The sequence below is a fragment of the Porites lutea genome, chromosome 5, assembly GCF_958299795.1.
Source record: "Porites lutea chromosome 5, jaPorLute2.1, whole genome shotgun sequence".
Classification (NCBI taxonomy): Eukaryota; Metazoa; Cnidaria; class Anthozoa; order Scleractinia; family Poritidae; genus Porites; species Porites lutea.
The window spans coordinates 40,069,533-40,088,012 of record NC_133205.1 but is presented as its reverse complement, the minus strand read 5'-3'; the positions used below and the strand labels follow the sequence as shown (position 1 = coordinate 40,088,012).

Genomic DNA, 18,480 nt, shown 5'->3' with positions numbered 1-18,480 from the left:
TGCATTGAAATGGGCTCCTGTCGCTGGCTAATTGTATGTAAGCAACTGTGAATAAAATCGTTGAATTAACTATGAGTCATATTTAACAATGTTGTTTAATCCAGTTTTCATGATCCGCAGTCGTCCTTTTGTTGACACTAAAAGGGTTTTTTTTTTGTTGATTCACCTAATGAAAACGGTTTTCATCAATCACATTAACCTGAGATCAGGCGTCATTTTTTTTTCTGCTTCTTTGCTTCTTTGGCTTGAGAGGGAAAAAATAGCGCCCTCCTCCCGAAAACAGATTACAGAGATAAAGGGAGAGGGCATGATCGCAGGCTACAATCACATCTCCAAGGTAAACCCACACATCCGCCCGCACTTCCTAGCAAACGGCGGCTGCTGGTCCCCATGCGTCCTAAAATACATGTAGCCGCACCCTTCCCCCGACAAAAGAAAAACGTCAGGGTGAGGGTGCGGATACACGTTGGCTACCGTGAGAGAACTGAAGAGAGGTCACGTCAGTTCACGATGATGAGCAACGAAACCGGAACGAAAGTATAGTAATCCGATGGAACCACGATGGCTTCGAGAAGTCCTCAAAAAGTCTTCGAAAATCCATCAGTAGCAGTAACCCTTGATGACTTGACGGATTCTCCATCAAGAGACACTGTATTAAGTGAAGATCAAACTGAATTCCTAGACGCAGTGCGTGACGGAGATCATGCCAGAGTGCGCGAATACATCTTGCATAGGTCTGTTGATGTGAACTGCGTAAACCTGCTCGGAGAAACGGCTCTTCAGATAGCAGTGAGCAACAACCGCCATGAAATTGCCAAGTTCCTTCTTAACGAAGGTGCAGATGTCGGTAACGCGTTGCTGTATGCCGTCGCGAATGAGTCAACTGTCTGGGTGACACTGTTACTTGACTTCATTGAAGACCGGAACGCTCAGAACCACACAACAACAGCAGGTACCTCACGAAGTCAGGAGGCAAGTAAAGCTAGTGAAGATCATTGTTATACAAAATACATCTCGCCTCTAGTGTTGGCTGCGCAAAGTAATAATCAAGAGATTGTGAAGATTCTCCTTGCGAAAGGCTACACGATTGAAGAGCCCTCTTTTCACAGGAGATCGTGTAAATGTGGGGAGTGTGAAGGCAAACGTCTTGGAAGTTCCATTCATCGTTTGCATAGCTACCGTGCGCTGGCAAGTCCTGTTTACCTATGTTTGTCTTATTTACTCGATCCTTCTCCCAGTGGAGATCAAGATATAAAATCATCCAAAGACCCGATCATTCGTGCGTTCCTTCTAAACCGGAAGCTGGAAAATCTTATGGACGAGGAATACGAGCTTAAGAACGATTACCAGGCGCTGTCTAGCGCATGTGAAGAGTTCGCCGTTTCACTTCTCACGAAGTGCCGATCGATGGAAGAAATCGGCTGTTTGATGAGTGTACCGGGAATCGAGAAACTTGAGCATGTAGAGGTTAGAGGAGGGAAAGAAGCCCAGAAGCTGAGCGTTCTCAACTTTGCAATAGCTAACAAGAATGAGAAGGTAAGACCAAGTACAGCTGTAGATGTAGCAGGGGTAATATATATGGTGCGATTAGGAGCGATTTGTAATTTATGGTTACTGTTACCTTGGTGAAAGGTCGTGATTTGAAAAACTTGACATAGCGGAGTTTTAACTAAGGGTGTCATAATACATCCTGATTCATGAACAACGGTAAAATCGAACAACGTTTCTGTGTTGGACATAACTCCACTTTCAAGTTTGAAATTCTCAGAGTAGTCAAAAAAGTTGGCTGAAGATTAACGCATTGTTACGCAAAGTATCGCAAATAGTTTGGTTCAAATTAAGTACGATTAGACGTTTAGTAAAGGGTGAGAACGAGTGTCTGTATCGTAATTAGCATGCAGCATTTCTTGTTATTATGCATATCTCATATTACATTAGGAAATTTACATTTCAATCCGGAAAAACACTTCGTCACACCATCAGAACAAAGCAAAATTTCGTTACAGTCCAGCGCGTGTACATGTTTAGACTATGGTAGATGCATGAGCTGACGATAGGATTCGACACGTGAGACTGACTTTTACGGAAGTAAGACTTTGGCCTACCAGTGGCGGATCCAGGGGAGGGGCCCGGGGGGAAGCTTATTTTAGACCATAGTGAGGCCCGAAGAGCCGAAAAAATTTTTTTGGGCAGATCGCCCCCCCCCCCCTCCCCCACCCTTTATCTCAAGGTCTGGATCCGACACTGCCTACGCCACACAGACGGAACTAAACTTAGTCTTCGACGCTTTTTTCTTTGCAAAGTTACTCCACGCGTAACCCCTTTAAGCCGCCAGCCACCAGCCGCGTCCTTTCTCGTACCGTCCTAATAATAATAACTGTTTATTCACAAATCCAAATCGGAGAGTGAAAAGGAGATAAAAGAGGTTATCAATCAGTGGTCAGATGTGGCAATTCTACTCATTGCAAAAAACATGTATGACGAAAATGAAATATGCCTAAAAATCAAGGTGTTTCTTTGTATTTCACACTCAAAACTAAAAAAAGGATACCCTTTTTTTAATTTTCACCCGCCATTATGAAAACCTGAGAAAGGTGCCTTTTTTCTCATGAAAAGCCGGCTATTTTTAGGATTTGTCTTCGATATAAATTGAAGCAACATTCTTGAGTAATATCTGTATCTCACTAATCGCAAAAAAGCTGGAAAAAGAAATTTCTCGAGTTTTTTCAGCTTTTTGCCTCTTTCTTCAAAGTCGAAAAAAGTCGACTTTTTCCCGGCCCCTTTCTTTGTTTGGTATATCTGGCGGAATGCTTGACTGACAGCTGTCAAAAAATGGCGGTAAATTTTGGGCAATCGTGGCATTAATTTACAAGTGTTTATATGTAGTTGCACACTTTGTGTTCCAGCAATGTTTCAAGATGTCGGATCTTTACGTCAAAATTTAGATGGACTAGAAATAAAAAAGGGATAAAACTAAAAGTCTTCAACTTTAAACAAAGGTCATCTGGTAATTTATGCTCCATCTAAACCAGGGGATCTACGAACATTTCCTTCGAAGAAGAGGAGATAACTCCACCATCAGATACGGGGTATTAGCACGTTGAGGACTTTGAGAAGACGTACCAGAGGACGGCGACAAGAACAAATTTCAACCCTCCGCCTGGGCAGAGTGCGCTGGCCGTACTAAAACGACCAACCTTCACCACCACCAAGAAGGGTCAAGTGGCGTGGAGGAAATCGCTTGTAGTGGTGGACATGGTGCCGTCTAGCGAAATCAGAGAAAAGTTCCAGGTGTACATGTCGCTGACCGAAGAAACTTCGTCGGTCGATGAAGTACAGAGGCTACTAAAACAACAATTTGGCTTTGAAGTGATTCTTCTGGATTCAAATACTTCATCGACTGACGAAGTTTATTGGGTCAGCGACAAGGTGCACCTGGAACTTTTCTCCAATTTTGCCAGAGGGCGACACGTTCACCATATTAGCGATTTCTGCCGCGTCCACCGTTCTTGATGGTGGTAAAGGTCGGTCGTTTTTGCATGGCACTGCACTCTGTGCAGGCGGGGGGGGGGGGTTGAGATTTGTTCGTGTGGCCGTCCTTTGGTAGGAAAGAGGTACCCCAAGCCCTGTAGATTGTAATGCGGGCACTACTGAGCTAACTGAGTTGGCAGTCATTCGTTCTCCGTTGACTGAGTACGTCTTCTCAAAGTCCTCGACGTGCTAAAAGCCAGCATGGGAGAATTTTCTCCCCTTCTTTGAATGAAATGTACGTAGACCTCCTGGTTTAGGATGAGTCTAAATACCATGGCCAGAGTACCGTTGTTTAGAGTTAAAGACTTCAGTTTTACCCCTTTTTTATTTCTAGCCCATCTTAATCTTGACGTAAACAGGGGCACCCAATGGATCTGTTCCTCAAAATATCTGTTCTTCAGGCACATTTTTGCTGGCTGGGAGATGTGGAAGAAATAATAGTCCTTGGAAGGAAAGTGTTGCTGGGAAAAAGATAATTCAGGGTGTCAGAGGGGATTTGAAGTGTAGAATAGCTGCTACGGGTTACTTGCATGGGTTACTTACCACTCAAGATCTGAATTGTGCCCTATGAAACTTCCCAGTAAGTCAGGTTGCAGGTTGTAAGGTTGCTGGCTGGGAACTCTTCCATCTGTCTTGCTGGGAGTGAGGAACAGATAATTTTTTTCCAGCAATCTCCCAAAATGCTTAAAATAGTCTCAGAAAACTTTATTCACGCTTTGTTGTTGTTTTTAGGTCTTTTTCTCAAAATTTCCCGTTGGGTGCCCCTGCGTAAACGTCCGACATCTTGAAACACTGCCGGAACACAAAGTGTGCCTACATATGAACAATTGTAAATTAACGTCACAATTCACTGCTCACAATTACCTGTCATTTTTGACAGCTTTCAGTTGAGAGGACTGAAGATTGGGATTCCCACCTTTATGTCACAACTGTCCGCCTAAAAAGACCAAACAAAGAAAGAGGAAAAAGGTCGATTTTTTTTTTACTTTGAAGAAAAAGGCAAAAAGTTGAAAAAAACTCGAGAAATATCTTTTTCCAGCTTTTTTGCGATTCGTGAGATATAAATATTACTCAAGAAAGTTGCTTCACTTTATATCGACGACAAATCCTAGGAAATATCCGGCTTTTCGTGACAAAAGGGGGCACTTTTCTCAAGTTTCCATAATGGCGACTGGAAGTTAAAAAAGGGTTTCCTTTTTTCAGTTTTGAGTATAGAATACAAATAAAGATCTTGAATTTTAGGCGTTTTTCATTTTCTTAATCCGTGTTTTTTGCAAAAAGTAGAATTGCCGGAACCGACCACTGATTGTTATCCCTTTCTAGTTTATCTCCTGATAATAAAATACATTAAGAAATAAATTATTTACAACTGTTTAAAATAGTAACTATATATGTATATAAAACATCACATAGTAAAAGAACTTAGTGTTCACTAGGAAAATCTGTAAGGTAACGTCTCAGTCTGTTCTTGAAAATATTCAAATTCTCCGCCTCAGCAACTTCCTTTGCAAGATTGTTCCACTTATCTATTATGCGTATAAAAAAAGAATGTTTAAAACTATTTAAAGTTGCTGATGTAAGTTTAAGTTTAAAACGATGGTTGGCTCTTAAGGGCCGAAAATCATGTGCAAAAATGCCGAGGGATCAAGTCCATTAAGTCTATTTATTGTCTTATAACACTCGATAAGCGACGAAAATAATCTTCTTTGTTCAAGTGATGGCCATTTAAGGAGCTTTAGGCGTTCTTCGTAAGGCATGTCTTGCCCAATATTTCCAAGGGCGCGTTTAGATGCTCTTCGTTGTACTTTCTCCAAGGTGTTTAAGTCTTTTTTAAGGTGCGGACACCAAACTGGAGAGCAGTACTCGAGTATCGGACGTACTAGACTCTTATAAAGTTTTGAAAACAACTGAGGATTTTTAGGACCCACCGTTCGCCTAATGAATCCAAGCACACTATTTGCCTTATTTGCGCATTTGTTAGCTTGCATACTCCATGAAAGGTTCGAAGTAATATAGATTCCGAGATCCTTAACTTCAGATACAGCTTTTAATTGGTTACCACATAGATGGTATTGAGGACTTGAGTAATCATTTTTTTTAGAAATGCGCATCGCTTCGCATTTATCTGTGTTAAATTATCTCGTATTGTAACATTTTTATTTGCAATCGCGCTGGCTGGGATAACAACAGAGGAACTGGGCGGATTTTAAGAGGAACGGAGGACTGCAAGCAGTCTACTGTGACGCAGGCTGGGGAGTATGGACTGCGGACCGGGTATAAAAGGCAGATTGGATATTAAACACCTTGACTAGAAACAACGATAAGACACGGGCGAAGCATACTGATACGTTGGCTATGGATCGTGTTTTACCTGGGTTTTAAAATCAGCTCTCCAAAACAAAAAAATGAGATACCGTAATGATTCGATTTAGCGCCCGGGGCGCTTATTTAATTTTGGTGCCTCAACGGAGGGCGCTTATTCGGGACAGGGCGATTATTTCTTTTTTGAGAAGCAACCGAATGTTCAAAAGAAACTTTAATATTTATTTAAAAATGAACAATAACAGAAACTGTAACAGTAACAAATACTGAGCGTGAATGTTCAGTTAACATGAGGGACTTACCTTGAAGCTGATAACAAAGTTTTTGGGCATGTGTCGATGGAACTTTCCTTCCTTATATTCACCTTCTTAAAAACGCCCGCAGTGAGAACAAAGTGCAAGTCAAGGTGACTGGATCAAGGGGACTGGAAAACGGACTTGTTGTCCCTAGATCCTTCCTCGCCAGAACGACCAGCCGAGCAATAGCCACAAAATTTGAAGAAGAGATCATTCGTTTGAAGAATTGATGCACCCACATGGACATAAGAACACTGTTTTTGTAATGTGGCATTACTGTTCGTTTGTGAGCAGTTAAAGGAATATGAACCTCGGTTGATACGTACCCGTACTTTAATATAATACTTTAGAATAGGGGCGCTTAGCAGAATGGGGCGCTTATTAACAAAAACACATTCCGGCAAAGGGGGGCGCTTATTGGAAGGAGGGCGCTAAATCGAATCATAACGGTAAACAGATTACGGACTAGCGCAAAGCGGACGTGTCTCGCGGATATAGGAATAAAAGTGATTTCTACAGTTATTGTGCCAAAACAGATAGCTGAAACAAGTATAATTAAATCGTTGATTCGGCGCCTCTCAGCAGTGCTGTAGCTTTTATTGGTTTATAAATACTACAACACATTGGAAGAAAAAACGAAAATATGAAACTTGATAAGGTCACTCACAATCTAGCGTAACGAGCGCGAGCTAAACGTTATTCTTGCCGGCTGAACGGGCAAGAAAGCTCATGGCGCTGGTTTTGGTATGGGTCAACTTACATTTCAAAATGTAAAATGTCAAAGATGTTTTGCTTTCTGTGGTTCATCACAGTCAAAGCTCTCACAACCTTCACTTTCGTAAGCGGGCAGCTCTACCTGGCCTTGGTTGTTCAAAAGTTGGAGAGCGCTATTCACCGGATTAGTTACTATCTAGGGGACAAGTATTAGGGAAACCAATTGCGTTATCCACTGGCTAGAGATTTATCCAGTAGATAGCTATATCTAACAAAGTAGGCCTATATCGAACAAGTAGGCCCTGGACCGGCTCCCTTCTAAATGAATCAATATAAAGCGATCCTATAGACTGACAATGCAAGGTCGCCAAAGAAAATTCCAACTCTTTGCCCTCATCGTCGACATCATCATCATCATCATCACCATCACCATCACCATCGATCACCATCACCACCACCACCACCACCACCACCACCACCATCATCATCATTATCATCATCAACGTCATTCCTCGATCTGCAGTCTTATTTCCTATTGCTCAGGTTTATCACTGATGATGTTTTTGTATTTTGTGTTCAGTTCGTAGCTCATCCATATAGCCAGATGATGCTGAATTCTGTGCTGTACGACAAATTGGGAGGATGGGAAGACCATAACTTCCTAAACAAGGCCCTGTTCTGCCTGCTGTTGTGTCTACTGCTACCAGCTTTAGCAATGTGCTATTTTGTGGCACCCAACAGTCGAATCAGTGAACTGCTAAAAACACCAGTCTTTAAATTCTTGAGTCACACCGCTTCGTCCTTCTGGTTCCTTGTCCTCCTGGTCTTTTCGTCCATTCAGGACAAGTTTTCCGATCTCCTTGATTTTGCACCCTTAGGTAAGAAGTGTTGTATATTTTCTGCGGTAGAGTTTTTTTTGTTATTTTAAGACATTTTATTTAGTTCTGAGATGTATTCAAAGTACGTAGACAACCCAGACATTATCCTTAACTAAAATTGATAACGTTACTTTAAAGGTGATTTTCAAAGTTAACTGGGAGGTTGTCCAGCCTCCATTGGACTTGCTAGGTCTAACTGGTTAGCCGATCTCTGCACCAGTATCGCAGAGGTCAGAATTCGAATCCCGGCAAGCCTGAAAATTTGTAGGCGTACTTAAGTTTCGTGTATAATTGCGATGATCTTCTTTGCATCATAATTAATATCGGTTATTGCACTGTTTTCTAGATGTTTTTATCATGCTGTGGATCGCAGGTATGCTGTTTCAGGAAGCAAAAGAGGCCTATCGTCAAGGGAAAGAGCGTTACCTATCGCAATACTGGAATTTGCTCACCCTGTTCATGCTGGGTCTCTTTATAGCCTCAGGAGTCCTGTGGCTCTCTGGATTTTTTCTGACTGTATCAGGGAAGAAAACCTGGGTAGTATCAGTTAGTGATGTGTTCGGCTCCAGCTCTCAGGAGATCACTTATCGCTTAATCCTCCTGTCGAATGCGTTTTTTTCCATCGGTATGGTTTTGGCGTTTCTATCTTTCTCCAACGCCTTCCAAGTGAACTCGGTATTAGGACCGCTCCAGCTGTCGCTTGTTAAGATGGTTCGAGACATCACCAAATTTCTGTTTCTGTTCCTGCTGTTGTTTCTCGCTTTTGGTTGGGCGGAGAGAAAGGTGTATTCGCATTATGTCCAAGCCAGGGAAGCCTTCTTGGGAAATGCAACTGAACATGAATTTGCGAGGTGAGTGTCTAATTAAAACTTTGTATAAAAAGCGTACACATCAGTAGCAGCATTCCCAAGGCTATTCTCACACTACAGGGCTCGCGAAGGGGTTACCAAAAACATAGCGCTGAGGGGATTAAAGTTTTTACTACTTGCACCCTACACGGAACCGCTGCATATAGACTGGGACATGCCATTAAATGGCCGCTAAAATTGCCTCTTAAAGTCGGACAAAAGGGTAAAAAAAATCCGCGTAACAGACATTCACGAAGCAATTTTTCTTTGGCCTGACAATAGAGGCTCTTTTTTCTCAAAATGAACTCGCGTACGAACTATAAGTTGCTTCTGCTCGCTGGATCATTGTTCGAATAAAAGACTTCGCGGTGAAATGAAATGTAATAGACCTTTTTACCGATACGGCGGCCATATTGAATTAATTGGATTTAAGGAGTATTATGGGATGCCCGGGGGGGCATGAGCACGATCTCATATACTTGCATCAGTATTTACGCGCGCTTTTTGGGCGAATTTTTCTTAACGTTTTCCAAGAAAAAGATTGTAATGAGAAAAAATGATCGTTGTGCCGTCTTTGGATGTAATAACGATCGCCTTTTTCCCGAGAAATATACATTAAAGTTCTCTTTTTTCCCGAAAAGCGCGCGTAAATACTGAGCGAGTGCCCCCTGGGCATCCCATAATACTCCTTAAATCTAATAAATTCAATATGGCCGCCGTATCGGTAAAAAGGTCTATTGGTCTGTACTGATCCCAGCACTGATAGGATTTCTTCACTTTTGAAACCGCTGCAATACAGGGTGTCCCAAAAGTTCGTTCCTCTAATTTCATGCACTATAACTTTTAATCACAACTTTATTTTTACATGAAATTTCTAGAAGATGTTTATTTCTTTATTGAGTACATGTATTCAGAATTTCGATAACTGGCATGCCCTTTTTGTTTTGTTTTGTTTTTGTTTTTTGTTTTTTTCACATTCTGTAGCCGTTGCGGCATGAAGTGGGATACAGCGTGTAGACCCACAGATGATCCATTCTGAGCTTTTTTATCCTGACCTGGTGCGCAGGAGCCAGTTCAATCCTCAAACAATATTTGTTTAGTTTAGGCAGCTGAAAAAAATATACAGTGAAACCTTGATATAACGAAGGGCCAAGGGACTGGCAAAATTTGTTCGCTATATCGAGGTTCTTTTTCATGTATTTTACTATTGCTGGGGTGAAGAAAATCGTTCGTTATACCGAGGTCTTCGCTATATAGAGGTTCGTTATATCGAGGTTCCACTGTATTTTGGGCATTCATCTAAAAAAGATAATCATCCCGGCCGTCTTCCACAGCAAGGCTTTTATACTTCTTTACAAATTTAAGACGAGCTGGGCGTTACTTGGCGGACTAAGCAGAGGATTTTTACCATCTCAGGGGCCTCTTAATTTAAACAGCTTTTCATGACCTTTTCTGGATTTGGCTTGCTAACTATGTGAGAACTTCCGCGTCGAGTCTCCCATTTTGTATCTATCTAAACTATTTTAGCTGCTGTATTCGGGACATTTGGTCTTCCCACTCGTTTCTTGCCTTCAAAAGCTTCATTTCTCCATCATCATTTTACCACCCAACATTCAGATTTGTCCAGTTTTTTTTAGCAGTTTCTACTACAGAGAAGCCAGTAAATCGAAGTATCATGCTTAGGCTCTCGCTTAGCTAAAAGTTTGTGCGTTAAGGGGGTTTATCTTTCGTGATATTCACAAAAAACAAGGAAGCAGTTCGAGCAATTCAGGCTATAAAATACCAAAAAAATGTGGCTGGAAAATATACTCGCGTACGCGCACCTTTGGCGCGGAAGTACACATATCGAATATTCGAGTCAAAAGATGGCACAACAATTATGAAAATAGTGAATTAGATTAAAAGAGACAACTTTTGTTTCAATGATTTGCTTACCAAGTCCAATCGTGCTGAAATACAGACTTATAAAGTAGAGGAACGAACTTTTGGGACACCCTGTAATTTTTTTAATTAAGTTGCGAAAAGTACGAGCCGAAGCAAGAGCAGTTATTCTTTCTTTGACTTTTTTGGTCTTTCTCCTTGTATCTCTTTTCTTTCAAGGAGGACGTGTACGTAATGATCAAGTTATCTGTATCATGCAGCCCTAAATTCTATCTCGAAGGTTCTTCATGATGTTGTATATATTTAAACGTAAGATCAGGTTTAACACATCCTAAGTAGCTAAGTTGATGAACAAGGAATCTGCGCGGCTTGCTTCTATTGGAAAGCCTGAAGAGAGCGATAGGAAGTATTTTTTCAATAAATGGTTAATTACTTACGGGAACTAGCCAATTCAGATCGTGTAGTACAAGTTTTGACTGACAGTTCGATCCTTTTAGCATTGGAGGAAGCCTGAGGCTCTTATTTTGGGACTTGTTTGGGATGGCGGAACTGGGAGACCTTAAGACTGACGAGAAATTCGCCATCACACAGTTTACAGGTGAATTACTCCTTGGCCTGTACAGCATTGCATCAATTTTGGTTGCAATTAATATGCTGATTGCCATGATGACAAACTCCTATCAGCAAGTCGCGGTTAGTGAAGCATTTATTTTGTCAACACCCTAATTAATTGAACGATCGCGAGTGGGTGTGTCTCAGAGTTTACTGCGATAGCCACTGGCTTAAAATAGTTCTAATCTTTGCAAAAGTCTCCAAAATAGTCATTAAGACCAACATAATAATAACCTTTGTTTTAAGAGGGTGACACCAATTACTATAAAAAGTTTTCTCCCTAGTGGCCCTCTAAAAACAAAATTGATAATAATAAATTACAACAGTCATGATGAAAAGCCTATTTACAAATAGTAATTTTAATAAAGGATCTTAAAAAATCACCAGTGCAAATTCCCTTAAGCTACATTCGTGTCCCAGTTTCTTTGATTTCCTCCGATCAACTTGCACGCCTTCAATGACAAGGCCATCACTTTGTCAACATTACCTTTACCATCAACTTCTTTCGATCCAAAGGGGGGCCTGGGTGAACAATTCACGACCCCACTTCTCATACTTTAGTAGCTGTCCCGGCGTGGGGCCATTCATCACAGGTGTCCGGTCAAAATCTCGTAGCTCGGAACTAAATGTTATCTTATGATGCTCTCTACGTACGAGTTGTAATAGTCAACTGTCTTTGCCTGTTACAGCAAGGAGCCCAAAGGTGTGACGTCCTTTAATTAATACATATTCTTTCATGAAGACATTAACCAATCAGACGTCGAGGACAGTTTATAGCTGGCTTCTGATTGGATCAAACCTGCAGGAAAGAATGTGAATAAATTAAAAGCGGTCACACTTTGGGCTCCTTGCGGTAAATGCCCTAAAACGAACTGGTTTTGCAGCCCTAGGTAACTAATCTAGAATCCTGGACAAAAGTCCTTGGGACAGTGACGCAGTACTAGTATTTGTCTTTAATTTCTGGGTGCCCCTCATAAAACAGTGCCAGTTCTCCCTTCCTCTCACCATATACAAATTTGAAACTCGGGAAAATTCTGGATACACGCGTCATATCTTGTCTGTGGGATTAGGGAGGAGCTGGGCATGTGTGATTCGAAGAAAGCACCACAAATAACATTGTCTTCCAAGACTTTTCTCCATGATTGTAGGTAAACTGATCTCATCATTTTGTGTCAGTGAAGTCAGGATACGATTTATACAAAATCTTAATAAGATCTTACGGGCTTTAAATTTTATGTTACTGTAGGATGACGCAGATATTCAGTGGAAATTCTCCAGAACCCGGATGTGGATGCCATATTTAGATCAAGGCAATGCAATGCCGCCTCCATTCAACCTCATTCCCCCTCCACACTTGGTGATTCAACTCTGCCGAAGACTGTGTAGAGGTGCTGGGTACCATGAGGTAAGTTTGCATATCTGTTGTGCATCGTATTTCGTGGATCATCTGTCTAAATACTCTGCACAGTGGCATAGAACTATAATCTGACCAAAACACGTCAGTCAGATTTAAAACCATTGGAAATAATAATGTTGCAATCAGGAAATGATGCACATCTAATTTGAGGCAAAGATCGTCTTGCCAGTGAGTTCTATGGCTGTTCATTTGGACCAGGACTAAGTACGTACTTTGCATTGTTTATTTCTCAATTTCAGCATCAAAGCTGCCAAGGAAGAGATAGATCAGCAACTCCAATAAAAGACAAGGTGGACTTAGACAAGGTAAATATACTACAGGTGTGCACTATCAAATCTCATACGCTCAAACGTTGCCTTAATGGACCTTTTTTGGGACAAAAATGATGCCTTAGTCTAGCTCGCTGCGTGTGGTCTGCAACCCGGAGGTTATGCGACACTGGTAAGACTGTGTATTTTGTAGGGAACTTAAGCAACGACTTTTTGACCGACGGACTTGATGCCGGAAGTGAGGCCTTTTTCATTTTAAAAGGCCTTAATGCTACCTTTTTTAGTTTTTTAGTGTCTTTTTTCTCTTATAGAGATGATCTGCCCGAAAAATGAATGCAAAAAGTCCACTTCCGGTTGACTTGCGTCGCTCAAAACGCCCACTAATCTAGTTGAATGGACTATATAACGAGAACTTTTCGCCAAATGAAAAGCACGTCCATTTTGCGATGCCATGCATTTTTCATTTTGTATATTTCTTTTCCGTAAGCTCTCTTTATAACAAAATTTCAAATGTTCTGACTACTTCAAGGTTTGACCGACCGCGAAGACATGCATGGGTGATATAGTTGATAGTTACATCCGTAGGGGTCTTATACTATTATACTTTAACCGTGAAAACCTTTCCCATAGATTTCGCAAGTTGCAGATTTCAATTGCTTAAGACGAATAAAACGTTCGAAACAAACAAACAAAAAAAGAAGGCACGAGTTCGAGTTGTTTCTGTTTTAAGCGACCTGCTTCTCCTAGGCTTTGCTAAGTAGCTCCATATCCATGCTTTAAAACCAGAACAATGAAATGCCATATGACATATTTGCTTGCTAAAGTTTGAAGGCTTTCACTCAGTTGACGACATTATGGATACCCTAACAGCCTTATATACAGCGTTTATCAAAGTACAACGACAGCATTAGCAAATTACTAAGTTAGCGCTTTTTTATTTTTCCTATAGCGCCATAAAGTGATGACACGTTTAATCCAGCGGTACCTCCTCACTGTTAACAAGTCAAAGTCCCAGTCCCACGCTGCTCCAGAGTCAGAAGCGGTGAGTCTGGACGAGAACGGACAACTTAGGGGCTTGCTAATTCAACTGCAAGATTTTTTGAAGAAAAATAAAGATCGCAAAGATTCTTCTGTCGCCCGCGTTTAGACAATTTTCCGAAGTACGAGTAAGCTAAGAAAGGGTTTCTGTTGTTGTTTCTTTTACCATTCCATAAGATTTTCAGGGACACAGTTTCACCACTTGGCCTTTATTTTGGTGTTTCCTGATAGCCTGCAAATGGCTTCCAAATTTCCCATGTGGGAAAATGTACCTAATGTTTAGTTGATATTTACCTAAAGGTGATTTTGGCTCAAATGAAATGGAATGTTTTGATCGATAGGAGACGTGGTAGTAAACTCACACTTAAGGTAACAGTTAAGACCACGTGATTAGCACTAGGAACATAGAGCAAAAGCCTTAGCGCTTGTTCCACAGTGGAACTGTGGTTTAGGTGAGAGAAAGTGTGTGGTAAAGACAACCGAGATTACCGAAAGTGTCTTGGATATAAACTCTTGAAGGCAGTTTCCAAAACAAGCGCCAAAAATAATTTTGGAAACACAGTTTTGAAATTGTCCTTAAAGGAATTAGTTTAGATACCTTATCAGTTAAAAGGTTAGCGCGTAATTAGGAATTTCAGACAAAAACTTTTAATTAGTTGCAAAGGTTATCCGCCAAGTCACATCACATGACTTGTTATATTATTTATCACGTGATCTCTTTAAGTTGTAACATTGAGTAAAATTAAACGGTTGGGACCAAAAAGGACACTTTTACTTCAAATAAAAATACGAAAGTGTGTATTAGTAACTTATCGGTCCTTGAGTCTTTAAGGCCATCTGTTGGACAGATGTCCGAAAGTCGGACACAACGTCATATTTCGCCAACATGCATGCTGAGCATGAGAAAACAGCCTACATTGCGCGACGCCACCATTGTTTTCCCCGCAAAATGACGTCTGAGAAACGAGCGCAGAAATTCCATACTGATGACGCGTCACCACCCAAATTTGGTTAGTGCTTCTGATTGGTAGTGCCGAGTGGGAAATTTTCTTCAGCCATTCAGAATCACTACCCAGATCTGGGTAGTGACGCGTCATCAGCTTGGAATTTATTTCATTTAGTTATCTATTTTCGCACGCCCCTGATAGAAACCAGGTTTTGTTGATCTAGGCTAGCGTGGATAAATAAAGTTGATTTTATCTTATCTTTATCTTAATTTCTGCGCTTGTCTCTCAGACGTCATTTCGCGAGAAAACTAGTGGTGTCGTCGCCAAAATGACTGCTGTTTTCTCAGGCTGCTTTTACTCCGTCCATTCTGCTTAGTTTACAGTTCCCAGATGTCAACATTCTACACTAGTACCCAGTATAGCCGAGTGCAGATTCAAAATCACGACCCTTCGAGTTCTTGATTGGGACACCCTATCGATACTGAGCTACTGGAGAGTCTACTGCGAACAGGGACGAAATTTAATTGTAATTACACGTACCTCCTTGTCATCCTTCCTTCCAAACGTAGGAGGAAATCCAATTGCTTTGGATGGCCGGAAAGATAACCGAAACTTTCCAAATCTTTGAGGCTCTTGCCAGTTCAAACGAAGTGACATAACGTATCAACAGTCAATAAACATCCAAAACGGCGAGGTCGATATCATGTATGGACCTAAGTGTCATAATAGACAGGAACTTAACTTACGACGGCGCGTTGATTTGCAAAACGGCTGTCTTTGGATCAACGATCATAGGCGTATTGTGAATGCTTTTGTGATATTAGACCTTGACTATTGTAACAGTATTCTCTATGGATTTAAAAAACTGAGTTGATCTTGAAGAACTACGACGTCTAATAACAGGAAGCAGTCGGCAAGAGCACATAATTCTAGTACCTAATAACATGCAAGTTTTGAGAAATGTATGCAGTAAAAACTTGCGAGTAAGAAACTGAGGCTAAAATTTACCAGTTATGCCACCTACACAAGAACCTGCTTCGCCTAATTCAAAGAATTTCTCGTTTGCCAAATTCTGTACACCTGGGCGGAAGGACTTCAAAATTCACGAGGTCAGTAATTTGGTACATAGATTTTACTTAAGGACTGTAAGTATTAAGCTGAATGCCACATTACTAGGAGGGTCTGAATGGGGGAACCTCGATAACACTAAACACTTAATTTATTGGCTCTGTAACATGAAACAGTTAAATTTTAGGCATTTTCACACTGAGTTAAAATTCACTGAAACAGTAAATTTTTCCAAAAAGAAACTAAAAAGGCTTCAGAAAGGCCAATATTATTTTGTGTAGTATATCAAGGAGTTTCCGGCCATTTTCCGAGAATTCCCGATTATTTCACAAGACTTCAGAAGACTACCGAAGATTTAGGAAAATTTCCGAAGACCGCTGAAGATGTGCGAAGACTACCGAAGATTTCCGAGGAGAAATATGAAAATTTTCGACTTTATTTTCGTCGTTATATTCACATATGAATGAAATATACTTTTATAGTGTGCAGATACGATTTTGTCAGTGAGAGAAATTCTCCCCGCTTATACCTGAAAGCTCACTTGAACTTTAACAACACTGGAGGGAAATCCTGTCGATGCCGCCATGATTCGACTTCGCCCTGACGCTGACCAAAGGATCGTGACACCTGATACGGGATGGTCTAGTACTCCCCAGCCTAGAATACTGTTGCGCATGGGTCGAAAAAAACAGACTATAACCCCTCCGAGCAGAGGCTCAAAGTTCTTGAGTGATTTTATTACCGATTTTGCAAGAGCAGATAATATCGAATGGAGACAATACGCCACTTCCACATCTCCCATAATGCACCTCGTTTGCCCCCTAAAATTTTGCACAAGCATTGCTTTCAATTTCTCTTGGGAGGCTGTAATACCCAAGAGAAATGAAAAACAAATGTTATGCAAAATTTTGGGGGGAAAATAAGGTGCATTATGGAAGATGAACAAGTGGCGTATGCTAAAAGATTATCGGCCAGTTATTTAAACGGAGTTTAGCCAGTGTTTAACAGAACTGCGTTCTAAACCATTTTCAGTTTGCCGAATGCTTTTATGTAAACGCCATTTATCGTGAAAAATTTCATGAAAGAATATGGCGCAGACTAGAAAAGCATTTGTCCTCTTAAAATAACCCACTGAATAAGAGATCTGGAGGTCCAGAGATTTCCTAAACCGCGGTCTAACTTAGATTTCATGTAAATAACCGACCCTATGGGTTTTTCACGAAAAAACCCTCCAAACACTTAACATTATTTTCTCCGAAAATAGTAAATATTAAAAAAATTGGCCAGTTTAACAGCAAACACTAAAACGTTTGGGCAAATAACACTGAACACTTAACCCCATTCAGACCCTCTTCTGGCCTAGTAATATTCTTAGCTACCATTTGTTTTTTCTTTAGAAAATATAACCCAATTTAAGAACCTTTATTGTTTCTTCAAGAAATATAAACCTATTTAAGAACTTAAATAGCCTATTTCTATGCTAATTAATATTCTATATCAAACCTGTTTAGGCTAATTTGGGGACACGCAGGTTCTTAGTCACAGGTTTTTACTGCAACAATTTGCATCAAGACGTTTTCACAAATGTTCTATGGTTACTTTTTGACCTGCTTGATGTTGTTTTAACTTCTTTAGTTCTTCTAACTTGATTGTAAGTTTTTCTTGCAAAAATAATACAATTTGCGTCAGAACGTTGTCACAAATTGCGTAGACCGACGATTATTGCGAAATTTTGCAACCCTGTAAATTTAAAAAAATGCGTAGCTTCCATTCACCACAAAAATGCTGCTACCCTTGGTATAAAATGAGCAAGTTATAACAAAATACGTCATTATTACAAAAAGCCGCAGAACACCAGTCCTTTGCGACTGTATGCCTCTGAAGTTGACTCAAATTCACTTTGCAGGCATGCCGCCGGTAAAAATAATTTTAGACAGTTCTTTAAAAGTAGCCAAAAATAGATGTTCCTACAGTTGACCGTGTCGCTGCCTAACAGCCAAAGAAACGAAACGCAAAAGCTGACGTCCATTTTAATTATGCTAATAATACAAATTCACAATTCACACTTTGGAGTTCCCCAAGCCCTCCCACTCCCCTCCCCTCCTCCCTCCCCCTGATTAAAAGTGGAGATTAGTCGACAGAAACCGGCAGTTGTAAAAGCTAATACTTTTTAGCTAGGCATAAAGAACCACATAAATTAATTGACCGTTCCTAGCTGAATGAATTTCTTCAAGAACATGGCGGTGGCAAGGAGCTGCCATTTCTTCTGTTGCCACTGGTAACCAAGGCTCTGTGATAGTACCACAGTACGGTTCTAGTAAAACTGCAGTGTTTGTATGGGATAAAAATACGAATTTAAAATTTGTAGGAAATACCAATGAAGCTCATTCTGCTGTTAGTTGTTGTTGCTCAAACGAAGTCTCGTGATAATTTGCTCAAATTCACCCCTCCATTCAACGCCCTCCATTCAATAAAATACACAAGGTGGGGACACAACATATAACTTTGTTTGAGCTTTAAGGACAATTAAGGCAACAACCAACTGTAGAGTAAGTATCATTGACTATATTCAGTATTTCCTACAAGTTTTACGATCGCATTTTTACCCCATACAAACACTGTAATTTTACTGGCCCTGTACTGTGGTACTATCACTGAA

General features: G+C 40.6%; 1 protein-coding gene across 2 annotated transcripts; it reads left to right on the top strand.

Moving 5' to 3' along the window:
* Nucleotides 1–517: 517 nt before the first annotated feature.
* LOC140937761 (short transient receptor potential channel 5-like) lies at nt 518–15,213 on the top strand. 2 transcript variants are annotated; one of them, XM_073387326.1, is made up of 7 exons: nt 518–1,536; nt 7,444–7,741; nt 8,088–8,592; nt 10,968–11,163; nt 12,329–12,487; nt 12,739–12,804; nt 13,718–15,213. In XM_073387326.1, the coding sequence occupies exons 1-7, from the start codon at nt 562–564 to the stop codon at nt 13,913–13,915; spliced, it is 2,397 nt and encodes a 798-aa protein (XP_073243427.1). In that variant the 5' UTR covers nt 518–561; the 3' UTR covers nt 13,916–15,213. The 2 variants fall into 2 exon arrangements, with proteins under 2 accessions (XP_073243427.1, XP_073243426.1); XM_073387325.1 differs by having other exon boundaries at nt 12,739–12,819.
* The last annotated feature ends 3,267 nt before the right edge of the window (nt 15,214–18,480 follow it).